This window comes from Fukomys damarensis, unplaced genomic scaffold, assembly GCF_012274545.1.
Source record: "Fukomys damarensis isolate Sample0158 unplaced genomic scaffold, DMR_v1.0_HiC HiC_scaffold_4, whole genome shotgun sequence".
NCBI classification, from domain to species: domain Eukaryota; kingdom Metazoa; phylum Chordata; class Mammalia; order Rodentia; family Bathyergidae; genus Fukomys; species Fukomys damarensis.
Window position 1 is genome coordinate 57,231,120 of NW_022900916.1, and position 17,543 is coordinate 57,248,662.

Sequence of the window (17,543 nt, forward strand, 5' to 3'; positions counted from 1 at the left end):
AATGGATCTGCTCAGTGAGGTTATCTAGCAAGCAAGCTCTTCTCCATGTTCTGCATAGTCCCTTTCATCTCTTGGCTTAATCCTAGAGATTATTATTATTATTATTATTATTATTATTATTATTATTATTATTTTGATACTAAGGATTGAACTTGGGTCCTTGGGCTTGCAAGGCAGGCCACTGAACTGCTGAGCTAAATCCCCGGCCCCTAATCCTAGAGAATATTGTGTCATGGATACAAGACAATTACAACATCTATATGTCGGACAGAAGAGGCAGAGAGGAAAGTCTTTTTCTGTATGTCCAGTAAGATTCCATCTCGTTTGTCAGAACTGTCACATGACCAACCCAGACTAATTAATGGCAATGGGAAAGGAGATCTCACTCTTGCATTAGAGTAATTTCCATTTATCTTCTACCTTAGAGAGAGGGCAAAGTCCTTAGAGAGCCCATTGACGTGATCAGAGTTCTATCTGCAAAGAAGGGAAGGGGAGAAAAGGTGACCATTGTGAAAGAAATAAAAATTCATCTACCAGGATACTCAACAAAGATTTGTTGAATGAGTGAATGTGGGTTGTCTTATAACTTTCAGAGGTCCTAAAATGTTTGCCTTTATGGTCATTTTCCTCCATATAAATTGTTAGGAAACATATGACTGAGTTGATATAAAGACAGATACAATCAACTGGGTGTGGTGGCACTCACCTGTAATCCCAGCACTTGGGAGGCTGAGGCAGGAGGATCACTGTGAGTTCAAGATGAGCCTGGTCTACATAGTGAGTTCCAGGTAGTCTCAACTATATAGTGAGACTCAAAAAACAAAACAGACAGATGCAATCAAGGTTAAATTTATTATTATGTATTCATCATTATATTTATTTCTATTCTTCTTTTAAAAATTAAAATGAAAGTATTTTCATGGACTCCTAAAAGTTTATGGGTCCCAGACACTGTAATTATTGTGCCTAGTAGATAGTTTGACCCTGAGTCTTATGTTGTCTTTCCAATTGGGCTGTAGAAAACTGAGGTCAGGGACAGTGTATTAAGTTTTCCTGTCATCCTCAAAGCCCTTGTTGCAACACTGTAGATAAAAAAGCAATACTATTGACTTGACCAAACAACACTATTTCTTCTTCTAGGGTGAGCAAGGCCCTCCTGGTCCTTATGGTCCTCCTGGAGCCCCTGGTATCGGACAGCAAGGTATTAAGGTAAAAATGCTTGTGTCTTTGTCCATTGATGACACTGAATTTACTTTAGGGGCTGGGGAACTGTGATTTGAACTCTGTCCATCCTAGCTATAATAGAAATAGGGAATTTTCCCACAGAAATTATTTCCATTTGAGATGCTTAGTGTAATACTGTAGTCAGAGGCAGTTACCATAAGAATAATTAAGCTATTGTTTTTTATTTGAATAGACTGAAAAAATTTGCTTGTCTCCAAGTATGTACCCTTTCAAAAATGTACATGTAGTCTTGTTGAGACTCTGGCTTCTAAACATTAACATGTACATATGTTATTGGGAAGTGAAACACCTTAACACATCAATTACCACTTGCTCACATTAAATAAGCATGGAGGAATAGAAATAATGGCACTGAATGAGTAAATATCAACAGAAAAGTTTATATGGAACTATAAAGTTAGGCTGTATCCCTACTGGGGGGCTGCATCACGCATTATATGAAAGAATAGAACTGCTTTATTTAAATGGCACTTCTCCGTGGTTGGGACAATACGACTTTGATGCAGGACAGAAATAGAGAGCTGTGCAAAACAATGCCACGAACGTTTGACAATACATGCATGGAAAAGATCCATGGAAGGTGAAGTTCACACAGGAAGATTTACTGGAGAAGGGTTTGAAGTTATCAAATAGGAAAGAGCTAAAGGAGAGGTTAAATATGACAGAAAGGGGAGAAGGACGGGGTGGCATTCTAAGGTGGTGGCAGGGAATAGCACAAACGTTGTTAGCCTGCCTGTCTCAGTACCCAAATGAATTGCCACACAGTCCACCTGCCATGACCATCAAGAGCTTGTTAAAGCTGAATGGACTGTGTTACATTTAGACAAGTAGATGACGAATATTTTATGCTTATTTCTTCACTTAAATTCAAACTCAGGTAATTTCTCCTCCTCTAGAATTATTTTAATGTATATGAATATGGAAAGTTTGGCCATTTTACTAATTATCCTTGTTAATTATCCACAGCATTTTGTTTTGAGACAGGGTCTCACTATGATGATAGCTCACTGGAACCACTGAGCTAACCCCCCGGCCCTATACAGAGAATTTCGTAGTGTTTATTCTTCATTCAAAACCTCACATTCTGTGATTTCTTTCTCAGGGAGAAAGAGGCCAAGAAGGAAGAATGGGAGCTCCAGGACCAATTGGAGTTGGTGAGCCGGGACAGCCAGTGAGTAACAAAAATTGCAGACAGAGTAAAAAAGAAAAATATAATTTTATGTGTTCTGTTTAGAATAAATGGTGAAGTGAATTTAGTTTGTATCTTTTTGGGCAGAAGAGACAATGAACATGTAAGGATCAGATCCAAGTATTATTTTTCACAATGTTTAAAATAGCAGTATAAAATGTGTATGTATGTTGTTTTTGACTGGCTATTACTGTAATCTCTTATAATGTTAATTGGCTTGTCTGAGAAGATCAGTTTGTCTGTGTTGAAATTTCCAAGGAGAAAATAGAGCTGGACTAAAGCCTAATGCCTATATGTTACAACGAACTTTCTTGTAACCATGAGAGAAATAACTGAAATTAAGGACCTTACTCATCCAATCCATGACTGTGCACTAAAGCTGGGATTGTTACTGGTATTAAGATAAAGCCTGTTTTATTCACAACTTCTACCTTATGTAGCTTTGAAGCTTGCTATTGTTGGAGAAGAAAAAATTTTCTATCAAAAGAGACGTGAAGAGGAAATGAATAAAATGTGACTACTCTGGTATATGAAGCTTTTTAACTTCTCAGATCGTCATTAGTTTCCTAGGAAAAGAACCTTAGTAGACTCATTGAAGTACAAGTTAAAACAATTGCTGGTCTTCCCATTTAATTTTGCATTATATTGTTCCTCACTTGTAAATATGATCAGGAATGTGTGTGCATGTGCTATACTCTCTGATTGCAGGGGCAGTATTTTTTTTTTTTGAGGATTGAGATTTTTACTAATATCTATATACACTAATTTAAAAAAATAGAGCATCATATGGAGAAAAAAAGACCACCTTGGACTACTAATCTAGAGATTGGTGATCTATACTTAGTTTCCATTAACTAGATAGTGATCTTAAGAGTGAACCACAAACTTTTTGCCCCTCCATTTTAGTTATCTATTGCTGTATAACAACCTACTCAAGATATAGTGCTTTAAAACAATAAGTTGTCATGATTTTGTGGGTTGACTGGGGAGTTCCACACAAAGTGAAATTAGTTGGAGTACAAAAAAGATCAGAAATAAGACAAGGATGTCTGTTTATAGCAGTTATCTTCAGTGGAGTAATAGTAGTTCCAGCCAGCACAAAGAAGAAAAAATAAAAAGGAATTGAGATAAAAAGACAAAAATAAAACTGTTGCTATTGGCAGTTGACATGTTTGTCTCCATAGACAATCTCAAGAAATCTACAAAAACCTCCTAGAATTAACAAGTAAGGTCAGTGTGGTCACAGATTATAAGATCTATTTTATTTTTTATAGTAGTAATAACCATACAGAATTTAACTCAAAAATACAATATCATTTATAATTGCTAAAAATAAAAACTTACGTATAACTGTACCAAAACATATATAGAATTTGTAAAAGCTCCAAAATACTGATGAAATAAATTAAAGACTACTGAATAAGTTTTTTTTATTTCATCAGTATTTTTGGAGCTTTTTTAATTTCTTTTTTTGGGGAGTGGGGAATTACAGGTGTGCACCACCATGTCTGGACTTGTTAAGGACTGTGAAAAGGCTAACATGACAGGTTACTGATAGAAAGAACATTACTAAACCATATGTCTGGCAAAAGACTTGTATCTAAAACATATAAAGAAGTCTCCAAATTGATTACTAAAACATTTCTGCCAGTATACAGTTCTGTATGTCCACATATACAGTGATATATGTGCATCTAGTCAGACTTGATTTCATTTCCTTTCTTCAGCCTCGGATCCCTCCTCTCCCTTCCCTTCCCTCCATCTCTTATTCCCCTAGCCATTTGAAAAAAGAATCTCCCCGCTTCCCATTTATCTTCTGTTTTGCTCCTTATTTATACATATTTTTGAGTTTTTGTTATAAGAAGAACAGTGTGATATTTAAGACTGTGTCTGACTTATTTTAATTAATATTATGGTCTCAATTGGTATCCATTTACCTATGAATAACCTCAAGTGTACCTTTCTTTATAGCAGAATAGTACTCCTTTTTGCACACATTTTCTTTATTCATTTATCTCTCCTTTTTTATTAATTGAGTTTATTGGTACATTTAAGGTATGCAGTACAATTACATTCATTATTGGGATCTTGTACCTTTACATGACAGATCTTAGTTCTCATTTTTCCCCTTGTCTGTGCCCTCCCTTCACCCCCTCCTCCCCTCCTGTTTTACAAACACTTTATTTCTATTTTTTCATTTTGTCATATTTTTTTCTTTTCCCTTATTACCTTTCCCCTACCCTTCCCATTTTCCCTACACCTTTAGCCCTTTTCTTCCTATTTCACATTGTCCATTATATCATTAGGATCTTATGTACTATTACAGTTTATTCACACCAGAGAAACTATTCAGTATTTACACATGTGTAACTTATTTATTTCACTTAGGAGTATATCCTCAATATGTATCCATTTTCATATGAATGAATCTAATTTCTCATTCTTTATGGCTGAGTAGTAGTCCATTTTATAGAAAAACCACATCTTCTTTATCCAGTTTCCAATGGATGGGCAAATGGGCTGTTTCCAAGTTTTAGCTATTACAAACTGTGCTGCTATAAACATTTGTGAGCATATATCACTGTGGTATGATTCTTCTAATTCTTTTGGAAAGATACCCAGCAGGGGATGGCTGGGTCAAATGGAACCTCTATTCCAGCTCTTTGAGGTATCTCCATATTGATTTCCATAGTGGTTGCACCAGTCTGCACTCCCACCAACAATGGAGAAGGGTTTCTTTCTCCCCACAATCCTGCCAACATTTGCTATTGATTGATTTCTTGATAGCAGCCATTCTTTGTGGGGTGAGGTGGAATCTCAGTGTTGTTTTCATCTGCATCTCTCGAAAGACCAGTGATGTGGAACATTTTTTCATATATTTACTTGCTGCTTTTACTTCTTTGTCTGAGAAATATCTGTTCATTTCAGATGCCCTTTAAGAATTCGGTCTTTGTATTTGGGGGGGCTGATTGTTTTGAGTTCTTTATATATTGTCTATAGTAGTCCTTTGTCTGAGGAGCAGCTGGTAAAAACATTTTCCCACATTGTAGGTTGTCTCTTAGTTCTGTTGATGGTTTCTTTTGAGTACAGAAGCTTTTTAATAAGATGAGATGCCACTTGTTGATTCTTTGTGCTAGTTCCCGTGCTACTGAGGATTTGTTCATAAAATTTTTTCCTATGCCAATGTCTTCAAGAGTTCTGCCTAACGTATCTTCCAGCAAGTTTAGTGTTTCTATTTTAATGTTTAGATCCTTAATCCACTTGGATTTTAATTTAGTGCATGGTGAAAGATAAGGGTCCAGTTTTAATCTGTGGCAGGTTGAAATCCAGTTTTTCCATCACCATTTATTAAAGAGGCTATCTTTCCCCCACTGAGGATGGTCAGTTCCTTTGTCAAAGATGAGGTAGCTGAGTACATCCGGATTTATTTTTGTGTCTTCCAGTCTGTTCCACTGATTCTCAGGCCTGTTTCTTTGCCAGTACCATCCTGTTTTTATCGTGGCTTTGTAGTATAGTTTCAAATTGGGAATTGTTATACCCACTGCCACGTGTCTGTTGCCTAGGATGGCTTTTGCTATTGTAGGTCTCTTCTGGTTTCAAATGAATTTTTGGATTCCTTTTTCTAGTTCTTTGAAATATAGTGTTGGAATTTCAATTGGCATTGCATTGAATCTGTATAGCAGTTTTGGTAGTATGGCCATTTTCACTATGTTGATTCTTCCTACCCAGGAGCAAGGGATATCTTTCCATTTTTCTTATATCCTCTTTGATCTCTTTTCTCAGAGAGATAGTTCATTTTTTGGATGCTATTGTGAAAGGAACTGTTGCCCTAATTTCTCTCTCAGTGACTCAGTTGGTATTTGCGTAGAAGAAGGCTACTGATTTTTGAGTGTTCACCTTGTATCCAGCTACTCTACTGAATCTGTCAACTAAGTCTAGAAGTCTTTTGGTGGAGTTTTTTGGGTCTTCATTGTAGAGTATCATATCATCAGCAAATAATGACAGTTTAACTTCTTCCTTTCCTATCTTTATTGCTTTAATTTCTTTCTCTTGTCTTATTGTTATGGCTAATGTTTCCAGAACTATATCGAAGAGGAGTGGTGATAGTGGACATCCTTGTCTTGTTTCTGATTTTAAAGTGAAGGTTTTCAGTTTTTGGCAATTTAATATGATGTTGGCTGTTGGTTTTTCATAGGTGACCTTTATTAAATTGAGATATAGACCATCTATTCCAGTTTTTTGCAGGTTTTTTTTTTATCATGAATGGATGTTAAATTTTGTCAAATGCTTTTTCTGCATCTATTGAGAGGATCATAGGATCATATGGTTTTTGTCCTTGACTCCGTTAATATAGTGTATTACATTTATTGACTTACCTATGTTGAACCATCCTTGCATCCCTGGAATAAATCCGACTAGGTCAGGATGTATGATATTCTTGATGATCCTCTGTATTCTGTTTCCTAGTATTTTATTAAAGATTTTTGCATCTATATTCATTAAGGAGATTGGCCTGTAATTCTCTTTTTTAGTTGTATCTTTCCCTGCTTTGTGAATCAAAGTGATACTTGCTTCCAGGAATGAGTTTGAAAGTATTGTTTCCCTTGAAAAGTTTGAAGAGTAAAGGCAGTAGTTCTTCTCTAAATGTCTTGTAAAATTTAGCAATGGATACATCAGGACCTGGGCTTTTCTTTGTTGGTAAATTTTCAAATTCATTGATTGTAATTGGGGAGTTTAAAATGTTTTTATCTTTTTTGTTCAACTTTGGTAATTCATAAGTATCTAAAAATAGGTCCATTTCTTCTGTGTTTTCCATTTTATTAGAGTACAGGTTCTCAAAGTAGGTATTAATGATCTTCTGGATTTCTCTTGGATCAGTTGTGACCGCCTTTTTCATTCCTGATTGCATGGATCTGAGCCTTTTCTTTCCTTTTTTTTTTATAAGGTTAGCTAAGGGTTTATCGAGTTTATTTATTCTTTCAAAAAAGCAACTCTTTGATTCATTTATTTTTTGTATCATTTTCTTAGTTTCCATTGCATTGATTTCTGCTCTAATCTTTATGATTTCCTCTCTTGTTCGAGCTTTGGGTTTTTCTTGCCCTTGTTTTTCTAGTAGTCTAAGATTCATCATTAGGTTGTTTACTTGATCTCACTCTGTTTTCCTAGTGTAGGCATTCAGTGCTATGAATTTTTCAAATAGAACTGCTATTATTGTGTCCCATAGATTCCTGTATGTTGTATTGGCATTTTTATTTATTTGTAAAAACTGTCTGATTTCTTCTTTAATTTCCTCTGTGATTCATTGATTGTTGAGGAAAGTGTTGTTCAATTTCCATGTGTTTGTGAAGTTCCTACAGTTTCTTATGCTATTGATCTCCAGCTTGATTGCACTATGATCTGATAATGTACAGGGAATAACCTCCATTCTTTTGCTTTTATTCAAACCTGTTCTGTGAGCTAGTATGTGGTCTATCTTGGAGACTGACCCATGTGCAGCTGAAAAGAATGTATATTCTGATTTTGTGGAGTGGAATACTCTATAGATGTCTATTACGTCCATGCATTCAAAAGCTTGGTTGATTTCTAGTATTTCATTGTTGATTTTCTGCTTAGATGATCTATTTGTGAAAGTGGGGTATTTAGATCCCCCACTACAATTGTATTGGTGCTTATCTGGTTTTTCATGTTACTTAATATTTGTTTTATATAGTTGGGGGCATTAGTATTTGGTGCATATATGTTTATGACTGTCATCTCTTCGTCTTGAATTGTTCCCTTTACAAGGATGTAGTGGCCTTCTTTGTCTCTTTTAATCAGTTTTGGTTTGAAATTTACTTTGTCTGTGAATAAGATTGCTACCCCTTCTTTTTTTCTGGGCTCTTGTCACATGGAGAATTGTTTTCCATCCTTTCACTTTCAGTCTGTGGGCTTCCTTTTGCACTAGGTGTGTTTCATGTATACAACGTATTGTTGGATTTTGCTTCTTAATCCATTGTGCCAGTCTCTTTCTCTTGATTGGTGAATTGAGGCTATTAACATTGATGGTTATAACTGTTATGTTCTGATTTATTATTGTCATGTTATTGTCCTTTTGTTGACTCTCTTTACTTTTTCTCCTTCTCCTTTTAGTTTCTTGCCTTGCCTATGTGATTTGCTGTTGGGCCTCATGGTGTTGTTACCTTCATTGCCTTTTTCTAGGACATTGTTTAGAATTCCTTGTAGTGCTGGTTTGGTGTTCATGTAGTTTCTCAGGTGTTCTTTGTCATGGAAATATCTTATTTCCCCATCCATTTTGAAAGAGTTTTGCAGGATACAGCAGTCTAGGTTGGAGGTTGTTTTCTTTTAGGACTTGAAATACCTCACTCCAGGCTCTCCTTGACCTAAGGGTTTGTGTTGAAAAGTCTGCTGTGATTCTAATGGGCTTTCCTTTGCATGTGATTTGTTTCTTTTCTCTTACTGCTTGTAATATTTTGTTCTTCTTTTGGATTTCTGGGATCTTGATTATTATATGTCTAAAGTGTAGATCTTTTTTGATTGTGGCTAGTTGGAGTCCTATATGCCTCACTTATCTGTATGTCTAATTCTCTTTTATTTGGGAAGTTTTCTTTCATTAATTCTGTGAACATCTTTTTAAAGTTATATTTATTTTCTCCTGCTACTTCATGGATTCCTATCAGTCTTTTGTTATTCTTCTTTGCATCATCTAGAAGTTGTTGGATCAATTTCTCATGATCCCTTACTGTTTTCAAGTGATCTTTCTTTTCATTGTCACTGACTGCAATCCTATCTTCTGTATCTGAGATTCTATCTTTACATTCTTTTATTCTGTTCCAAACACTTTCAATAGAGTTTTTAATCTCCTGGGTATCTGTTTATATCTGTTTTATGGATTTCATTTCTTTCCTCTGTTTGGCATTCATTGTTTTCATTTCTTTCTTATTCTGTTCTAGAGCCTAGAATCATGACTTCCATTTTGCTCACCATCTCTATTTTTATGTGGGAAATGATTTCTGTTTTGAACCTTTCTAGAGCTTGATTGATCTGTTTTGTTACTTCCTGTGCTATGGGTTCAGGGTGTCCTGCTTGTTCACTATCAGACTTTTCATCCTCATTTGCCCTACTGTTTGCCATTGGTGAACTGGAAGTTTTTCTTTGTGTCTTACTTAAGTTTTTTCTCATTTTTATTTATTTTTTTTGTTGGTTTAATTTCTGGGTTATTTCTTAAATTTTCCTGATATAGTTGTGCTTTAGCTTTTGAGTCTCTAATGACTCATAGACATTCTCATTTTCATAGTATTGGAGAAAACAACTTATTAAATCAATCACAATTCTTTATCCCAATTGATACAATCAACAGCACAATAGGATCAAGCACAACTTGCAAATTGACCACTTATGGTAGTCACTAATCTATCACTTTTATATCATGTGAATTAAATTAAAATCAAGAAGCAGGCCAAGATGTATTTGCAGTGAATATTCTTTTCAATATAGCATCTCTACCATTTAGGATGGGGGCTTAGACAGAGTTAGGATGAGAGAAGTAGATAAGTGAAAGAATTGGAGAAGGTTTCAAGTGAAGCCAGAAGAAATAAAATGACCACACAAACTTTAGGAAACTATTGAATTCAAAAGGGATAGACAGGGTGCAAGAATAAAGACAAGAATATATCCCCTTAGCAGTAATAGAGGCTCACTTTCCCTTGAAACTATTGACCCATGTGTGATGTAAAATGATAGAATAAAAGAACATAAAGAAAAAAGAAAAAATGATAAAAGAAGATGTCTGAGTTAGGGCAGGAGCAGGAATAGAAAGCGAGGTGAGGCATAATATGGTGGAGCAATAGACTGAGTTGGAGAAAGAGGACAGAAAAGAGAAAGAATTTGCAGAGTGGAATGAGGAAAAGAAAGAAAAAAATGAATTTGAATGGCCTCTTTCAGACTATATCTTTGCTGTCATAATATACACCATGTGCAGCCATGCACAGAAGCAAGTCCTTTGATCTCACCTATTCAATAGTAGATCCCCAGGATTCAGACTGACCTCAGGCCTCAAGGCCCAGAATGAGGTCCCCGACTTCCTGAATGGTTGAACTCTCCATAGTTCTACTAATGGTTTCCCCCACCCTTTCTTTAAAGATGTTCAAAGTTGGGAGGTCAGAAATATACCCTTTATGACCACCTATGCCTCTGCAGAGTGAGTCCAAGGACTGGCGCAATCAGGAGGTCTGAGAGTGGGGGTGGGGAGTGTTTCAGGGGCACCCACGTGGCTACCTTCCTTACTGGAGCTGGTGCTGGTGCAGGAAGGGGAGGGTGTGGCTACCCAGCCCTGCCAAGTGGGCCCAAGCAGGCCAGAGTGAGTGCAGATCTCGCAACGGCCTTCTGAAGTCTCACTTTCCTCGCTGGGGTTGGTGACACACAGGCAGGGGAGCAGGGGTAATATTTTTTAATTCTCTATATATTATAGATATTGATCCTTTATCTGAGGAATAGATGGCAAAAATCTCTCCACCCCATTTTGTAGGTTGTCTCTTCATCCTGTTAGCTGCTTCATTTGCTGTGCAGATTTTCTAAATGGTGTGATGGTAAGGTAAATCTGCTGATAGATTAAATGAATATTCTATCTCCAATACCTAACTCTGAATAGTCAGCTATCATCTTTATGTGATTACTACTAGTTTTTTGCTGATTCGGCAAGTATAGCTGATTCATAAAAAGTAAATGGACTGAGACTGTTAGGATAATCTGCTTTTTGTGCAAGGTTATTCAAAATACTCTCAGTTAAAAAAAAAATCCCCTGAAGCAGAACTCTAATTACTTTGAGGTTTGGGATCAAGTAGATGACACTCTTTTAAGATAATGGCCAATTTTTATTATTATTTGGCACATTTATCTTTAATGCTTGCAGAGTATATTGAAGTCAGTTATTATTAGCACTATTGATTTTATTATAGAAAGTATTAAGAAAAATATAATGAGCCATTTTATTTTATCTCATTGTTAATGTCTCAGTAAAGCATTTCAGTGATTCAACTGTGTTAACTGATAGTTACCTCTATTAGATTTTTTTTATTAGAGAGGTTTGTTAGTAGCTGAATAAGTATGTCATATTGTAATTGGTTCTTATGGCCTTGGAAAAGGACACTGAGATTTTTATAGAAGCATTTATGTCTTTTCAAAATGATACACAACTATTATCCTTTAATTAAAATGTTTAAAAAATGATCCTTTGGTACTCCCTAACAAATTAAATATATGACTTGTCTCATCCAAGCACTTGCTATTTCTCTTCTCTGGTTAATAATCATCTTCCACCTGATATATGACTGGAAAACCTGAGAACATACTGATATGTGGAATATTCCTCTAGTGGTTTAGAGTAATTAAGCTTCGGATCACTGATTTATACAATCTCCTAACTGCTTGCTCATGAGCATTGATGGTATTCTCAGCAGCTTTAACATGTAACTTCTTAAAGTCCTCATTGTACTTTCACCATAGCCAATAGAAAGGCAGAGCAGGAAGATTCAGTGTGTGCACCATGCTTTGGCCACATGGTTTAATGGAAACCATTCCCTCCAGACTCCCTTTTGTGTAAACACTTCCACAAAAGGACAATTTGTAGCAATTGTGGGACTCAAATAAAATAGTTTTGATAATCACAATATCTGGAGTTGCTTAATATGTAGCAACTTTAAATCTCTCTGATTTAATCCTCATATTGACACCTGCGGTTGAGGTAGATATTAATACTGGCACCATTTTTCTGTCCATATTGAGCTTCAGAGAGACTGAATTACTTGGTTAAGGTCACGTTGCTAGTAAATAATACCTAGGACTTGAACTTTAGTCCAAAACACATTAAAATTTGCTTTTAACTATAATGCAAGACTAAATTCCAAGAGACTAGGAACAGGTTTATTTGCTATTCCTAGAACCTAACAGAGTTCCTTCTTCCTATTGGGTGGTTGATAAATCTTTGTTGAATGAATAAAAAATTTTTGTGAGATTAAAAAGGATGTCCTTATGTTTCATGTAAATTGTGTACTTTCATTTGTCACATCATTAGGGAAGGAGCATAACTTGCTAATATTCTCTTTGTCAAAGGGTGTGATGTTAACTTGGCCCTCTTCAGTTTGGATTGCAATCCAGTTTTCATGCTCATTTTTAATTTTTCCCTAGCTAATTATTCTGCCATTCAAGCAAGCTGTCTTGTATATTAGTTCTTTGATTAAAGTTGTAGAATGTTAAAAGCTAGGTTTCCCATGAGCATTGCAATTTAAATTGAATTAGATGTAAGATTTTCCTTTTAATTAAAGTCTTTTATGAAAGAATCTATGCATACATTTTAAAGATGACTATCTTTTAAAATATACAATATTAGGGAAAGGCAAAAATAAACACTAGGATATGGTTAATTTTATTTCTTATGTACGAATCTACAAATGATCAATTGCTGAAGAGCATAGTGCTGTGTCCTACTTTGCTATCGGGCTCTCCAGCAGACCTCTCTTAAATAACCTTGGACTGCTCATCTCAAACTCAAAGATCACCCAGAGTCAGAAGGTGCTGGCTTCAGAGGTCATGGGGATTCAGCTGTGTTCTGTCATAGGTTGGCTTCCCTAGCCAGGGAACCTTAATTATTCTTTATGTTTATTAGAGCAAAAGCTCCATTTTGTGCTTTGAATATTCTTGTTGTTAATAACTTTTTGACTTTTTTTTATTGCCTTCTGGGCAAGAAGAAAAAGAAACAATTTCTAGCTTTAAAAAGTTCCTGGTTTAAATGAAGACCTCGTTGTTGTATTCATTTTTCATTTAGGATGTTTTCTGTCAGTCTCCTGCAAAGCCTTGGACAGTGTGTTTTGCTTATCTATGTGAGAAACCCTCTCCTCTCCTAAGGACTTTTGATGCAACAGTTACATGAGCTTCTTAATTTTAGTCATTGAGATTGAAAATCGTGTTTCCTCTCAATAATCCTATGAAGATAGCAATTTATGTTATCAACCAATTACTGAAATAATTCAAATTTTAATTTACATTTATCAGGACAGAAATTAAAACACATGTAAGCAATGGTCAATGCTTTACAACAGCTTGACTAGACTCTCCTGATACTCTTTTTTTTTTTTTTAAGAGTAGGAAAAATTTATTGAGGAAAATAAAGCTTCTGTCTAAGAGAGCCAGAAGAGGGACCAGAAAGTGGGTTGCACGCTCACCCCACTTCTCCAAGATACTTTATACAGCAAAGCCATGTGGTTAGGTGGGTACAAAGTAGTACAAAAATGTAAGACCCAATGGAAAATTACAAGGCGGGGCAAAACCATGACCAACCAATAAGATCATAAGTACAGTCACCCAGGTAATAGTGATTAAATGGGGATCAAATGTAGCAAGCGTACAAGGATTTTCAGTAAGGGTGGGGCTCAGGGATATTTCCTGGAAAGGCTGAGCTAAGACCTTAGCCCCCCACCCACGTGATTGATACATATTTAGAATATCAATTACTGGTATTTATCCCTAGGGGAAGCACAAGGGTATAGTAGTTTCTCTCCTTTTATAATTCTGGCCACAGTGAATGTATCTTTATTGTCTGCCATGTTGGCTCCTTGCTGTGTTGGCTCCTTGAGTGAGACCCTGTCTAACTGCCTATAAGATATCTAATTAACTTATTTATCTGCAATATTCCACCCTTAACTCCTGTGAAGGGGCAAAAGGCAAAGATAGCTCTGGCTACTTCCAGCTGAAGAGGGTCCACAGGTATGATCAGCAGTTAGAGTTCTCTACAGAAAATCTTATCTAAAGGCCTTCAGTAGGTTCCTGGCATTGTCATCTTGGTAGCTAAATAGCTTTCAAGTCTGGAGGGGAAAAAGCCAAAGAAACAGTTAAGGATGCCTGGGCTAAATTATCAGGTCAGCAGGACTGCTATGAAAATAGCCCACAAAGAGGATAAGGAGAAGGTCCAGGGGACTTCAGAATCCAACATAGAAGTAGTATAGTTTAGCAGTTATGAGGTATTTACAGGTTCAGTCTGCAAGTACAAGAAGTCTAGCATATTTGTCACTGGTTCCATTTGTATGACCACTTGGAATTTGGCAGCCTCTAGTCAAGAATAAACAAAACTTCCAAGAAATTAGAGTGTGAATAATTTAAGCATGAACATACTAGAATGAAAGGGCAGGTTAGGGAGAAAGTCACACTTAGAAATTGAAATGCACCATCTGCTCCTGGTAGAGCTGGAAACTGACGGAAGGGGTCAGTGACTGGAGCCCCTTTTTATATCTAGCTTTATTACTATGGCATTATTTTATACCTCTTTTGGTTATTATTTTCTCTTGGGTGTGTAAGACCAAGTTAAAGTGAGACCTGTGTCAGACAACATGAACCTCTTGCTATCTATCAAGGTCAGTTAAGTCTCTTCAGGAATTATTTTGGAACCATGTATAGAACCTCTCAGCTCCTCTGTGTCAGCTGTCAGGATGGGTCATGGCCTTGCTTGACCATGTTGCTTTCAGTGAAAGCATGTGAGACTTTCCCCTTGTGGTGACCTGCCTTTGTCACATGGTATATTTGTCCTCTTGTGCCCAGCAGTCTCCCTTCTCAGGAGACTGAATGTCTTATCAAAGATGTTGGATCCTATAGGGAAGGTTCCTTGTGTCCTGGATCTTGTAGACTTGGAGGGACCAGGGCCAAAATATTGGCTGGCTTCATAGCCCAAGTTACCTTTCTAGTTTTGATCTCCAAATTTTAGTTGTTGAACACCCAGAAGAGAAGATCAGTGACATCAGCAGTGCAGTAGGAGCAGTGAGCTTACCTATTATACTTTTGTCTGGACATTAAGCACTTTGAAATATAAAGCATAGTTAGGGGCGATTATTTCTTATCAACCATAGTTGTTCTAGTAGTTGAATCCCTATGGAATATTAACAGACAACAGTTATATATTATAGAGAATCTTAAGATCAAGAGCCACACATAGTATTTTAGCATGACAGTTATGATGACATTTTCTTTGTAACACATAAACATTCATCAGTATGAAATAGTCTTTTAGTCAAACACTTCCATCTCATCACAAGACATTAAATGACATAAAGAAAGCCCTTATTTGTTATTTTTTTAGTAGGATACAATCTAAAGAGAACACACATATTGGCCTATAAATGTACCTTAGGAGTTCATAATGTCTAACCTTTAATTTTAGTGTGTGACATTGTTTCAACTGGTGACTGAGCATCCCTAAGTGTGGTGCACATATAACATACAACACATAAGTTTTTAAGAAAACTATTATTTGACTGGTTATCTTATGCTAGCTTGACATGTATCTCTTATCACAAGTAGCTGTACTGCAAAAGAAAGGCAGACACCCGAGTGAAAAACATCATTACCTTAAATATCCTAGAAGACTTGTATACCCAGAAGGCATAACTATATACACCATGAAATAACATTGAGTATCAGTTACATGAAACCCTTTGTCCTTTAATTTTATTTGTACCAAGAGCGTTTTAAATAAAACCTTATTGTTTTCCCACAGAAAACTTAGCCTTTTGACCATGACCAATGTATACATGTCACAATAAGGTTTTGCAATGTATTTTCCACAAGGTTATGGAAATTATTGGGGACCCCTCTGTGAACAAAGGTTGGAATAAAATTTTTTCTAGGTAGCCACTCCTTCATTTATGAAGTTATGAAGGGGAGTCCTGTCTAGTAGTTTTCCTAAACCCAAGAATCTTTTTTTTTATCTTAACAAACTTTTAGATGACCTATGAAAGCCAGATCATAATACTTTTGACCAATGAAAGATCCCTGAGTTATTTTATATGTACAACAATATGTACTGTATTTGTAACATCAATTGATATTATTTGGATCATCTGGCAACCTAGGAGAAGCATGTCTTTCTATAAGGTGACTTGAGTTACAGGCAAACATCTTAAAAAATCCAAAATTCCACAAGTAAAAAAAACTCAAACAAAAGAGCTGTACATGTTGTAACAAATTGAGGAAACACATGCACACACACACACACACACACACACACACATAAATAAGACAACTTGTTTATAAATCAGAGTGCACTCAGATGTATTTGGCCAAGTTGAATTATAATAACTTTTATAATTTTTAGGTTTATAATTATAAAAAAGACTAGTCAGAGCTTTGTAGATCAATTAACAGAGATCTCTTATAATAAGAATCAAAAGGAATAAAAATCTTCCATGCCTGTGAAAGCAAAAACAGTTTTAAGATGGGCCATAAGCTAACAGTCTATCTAACTGGAATACCAGCTATACAGGTTTCTCATGGTTGCTGATAGCCACATATGACTGTTCTCTCTAAAGGTACATACTACTCCAAGTAATTTAAATTATCTCCAGTGGGGGTCCACTCAGGTCAGCTTTGCATGTAGAAGAGACCAGGTGACACTGTTTGGAGCTAAGTGTGAATTCCATTCAGTGAGGGAAGAAGACCTGTCAAGGCTCCACTCTACTGTGCTGCAGACGTATACCTATGACCATTTTTTCCATTTTGAAAAAAACAAAGGGAAAGAAGGCATCTCTATCACTCTTGTCTAAATCAAATTATTAAGTTATCTGTATCTTCCTTCACATCTCACAGTCATGAATTTTTAGCTTTTTCTCATAGGATTTATTTCCTAATCCTTATTCTGAAGCATCATTTAATTTAAAACTTCTTCTAATTTGAGGACACTGGAATAGAAGCTCTTATGCCAATCAAATGGTACATATCTTTAATACAGTAGGAATATTTTTCACAATTCTACCATTTTACTGATCCATGTCAAGCTGACTGGAAGGACTCACTGAAATCTTAGTAGAACTATTCATGACCATGTCCATGTGAACTGAAACATAACCATTCCCTTTCTCTCCTTTCTTCCATTTCTCCTCCTTCTATTTTTCTTTCCCCTTCTGCTCCTTCCATAATCAGGGTCTCCGAGGTCCTGAGGGAGCACCAGGAGAGAGGGGCTTACCTGGAGAAGGAGTACCAGGACCAAAGGTAACAATAGCTTCTCAACTAGGAAAATGTGCTTTGTCTTGCATGGCCATAAATTAAAATGCCAATTATTATATGTCAAGTA

The 17,543-nt window shown here is 36.1% G+C and overlaps 1 protein-coding gene across 2 annotated transcripts in view; it reads left to right on the top strand.

Moving 5' to 3' along the window:
• Positions 1 to 17,543, top strand: part of Col28a1 (collagen type XXVIII alpha 1 chain) — a 197,379-nt gene that overhangs the window by 75,191 nt on the left and 104,645 nt on the right. For both annotated transcript variants that reach the window (XM_033758283.1, XM_033758285.1), the window contains exons 12-14: positions 1,141 to 1,209; positions 2,348 to 2,416; positions 17,393 to 17,461. In XM_033758283.1, the coding sequence (XP_033614174.1) occupies positions 1,141 to 1,209; positions 2,348 to 2,416; positions 17,393 to 17,461 (207 nt within the window). The remainder of the gene's footprint in view (positions 1 to 1,140; positions 1,210 to 2,347; positions 2,417 to 17,392; positions 17,462 to 17,543) is intronic.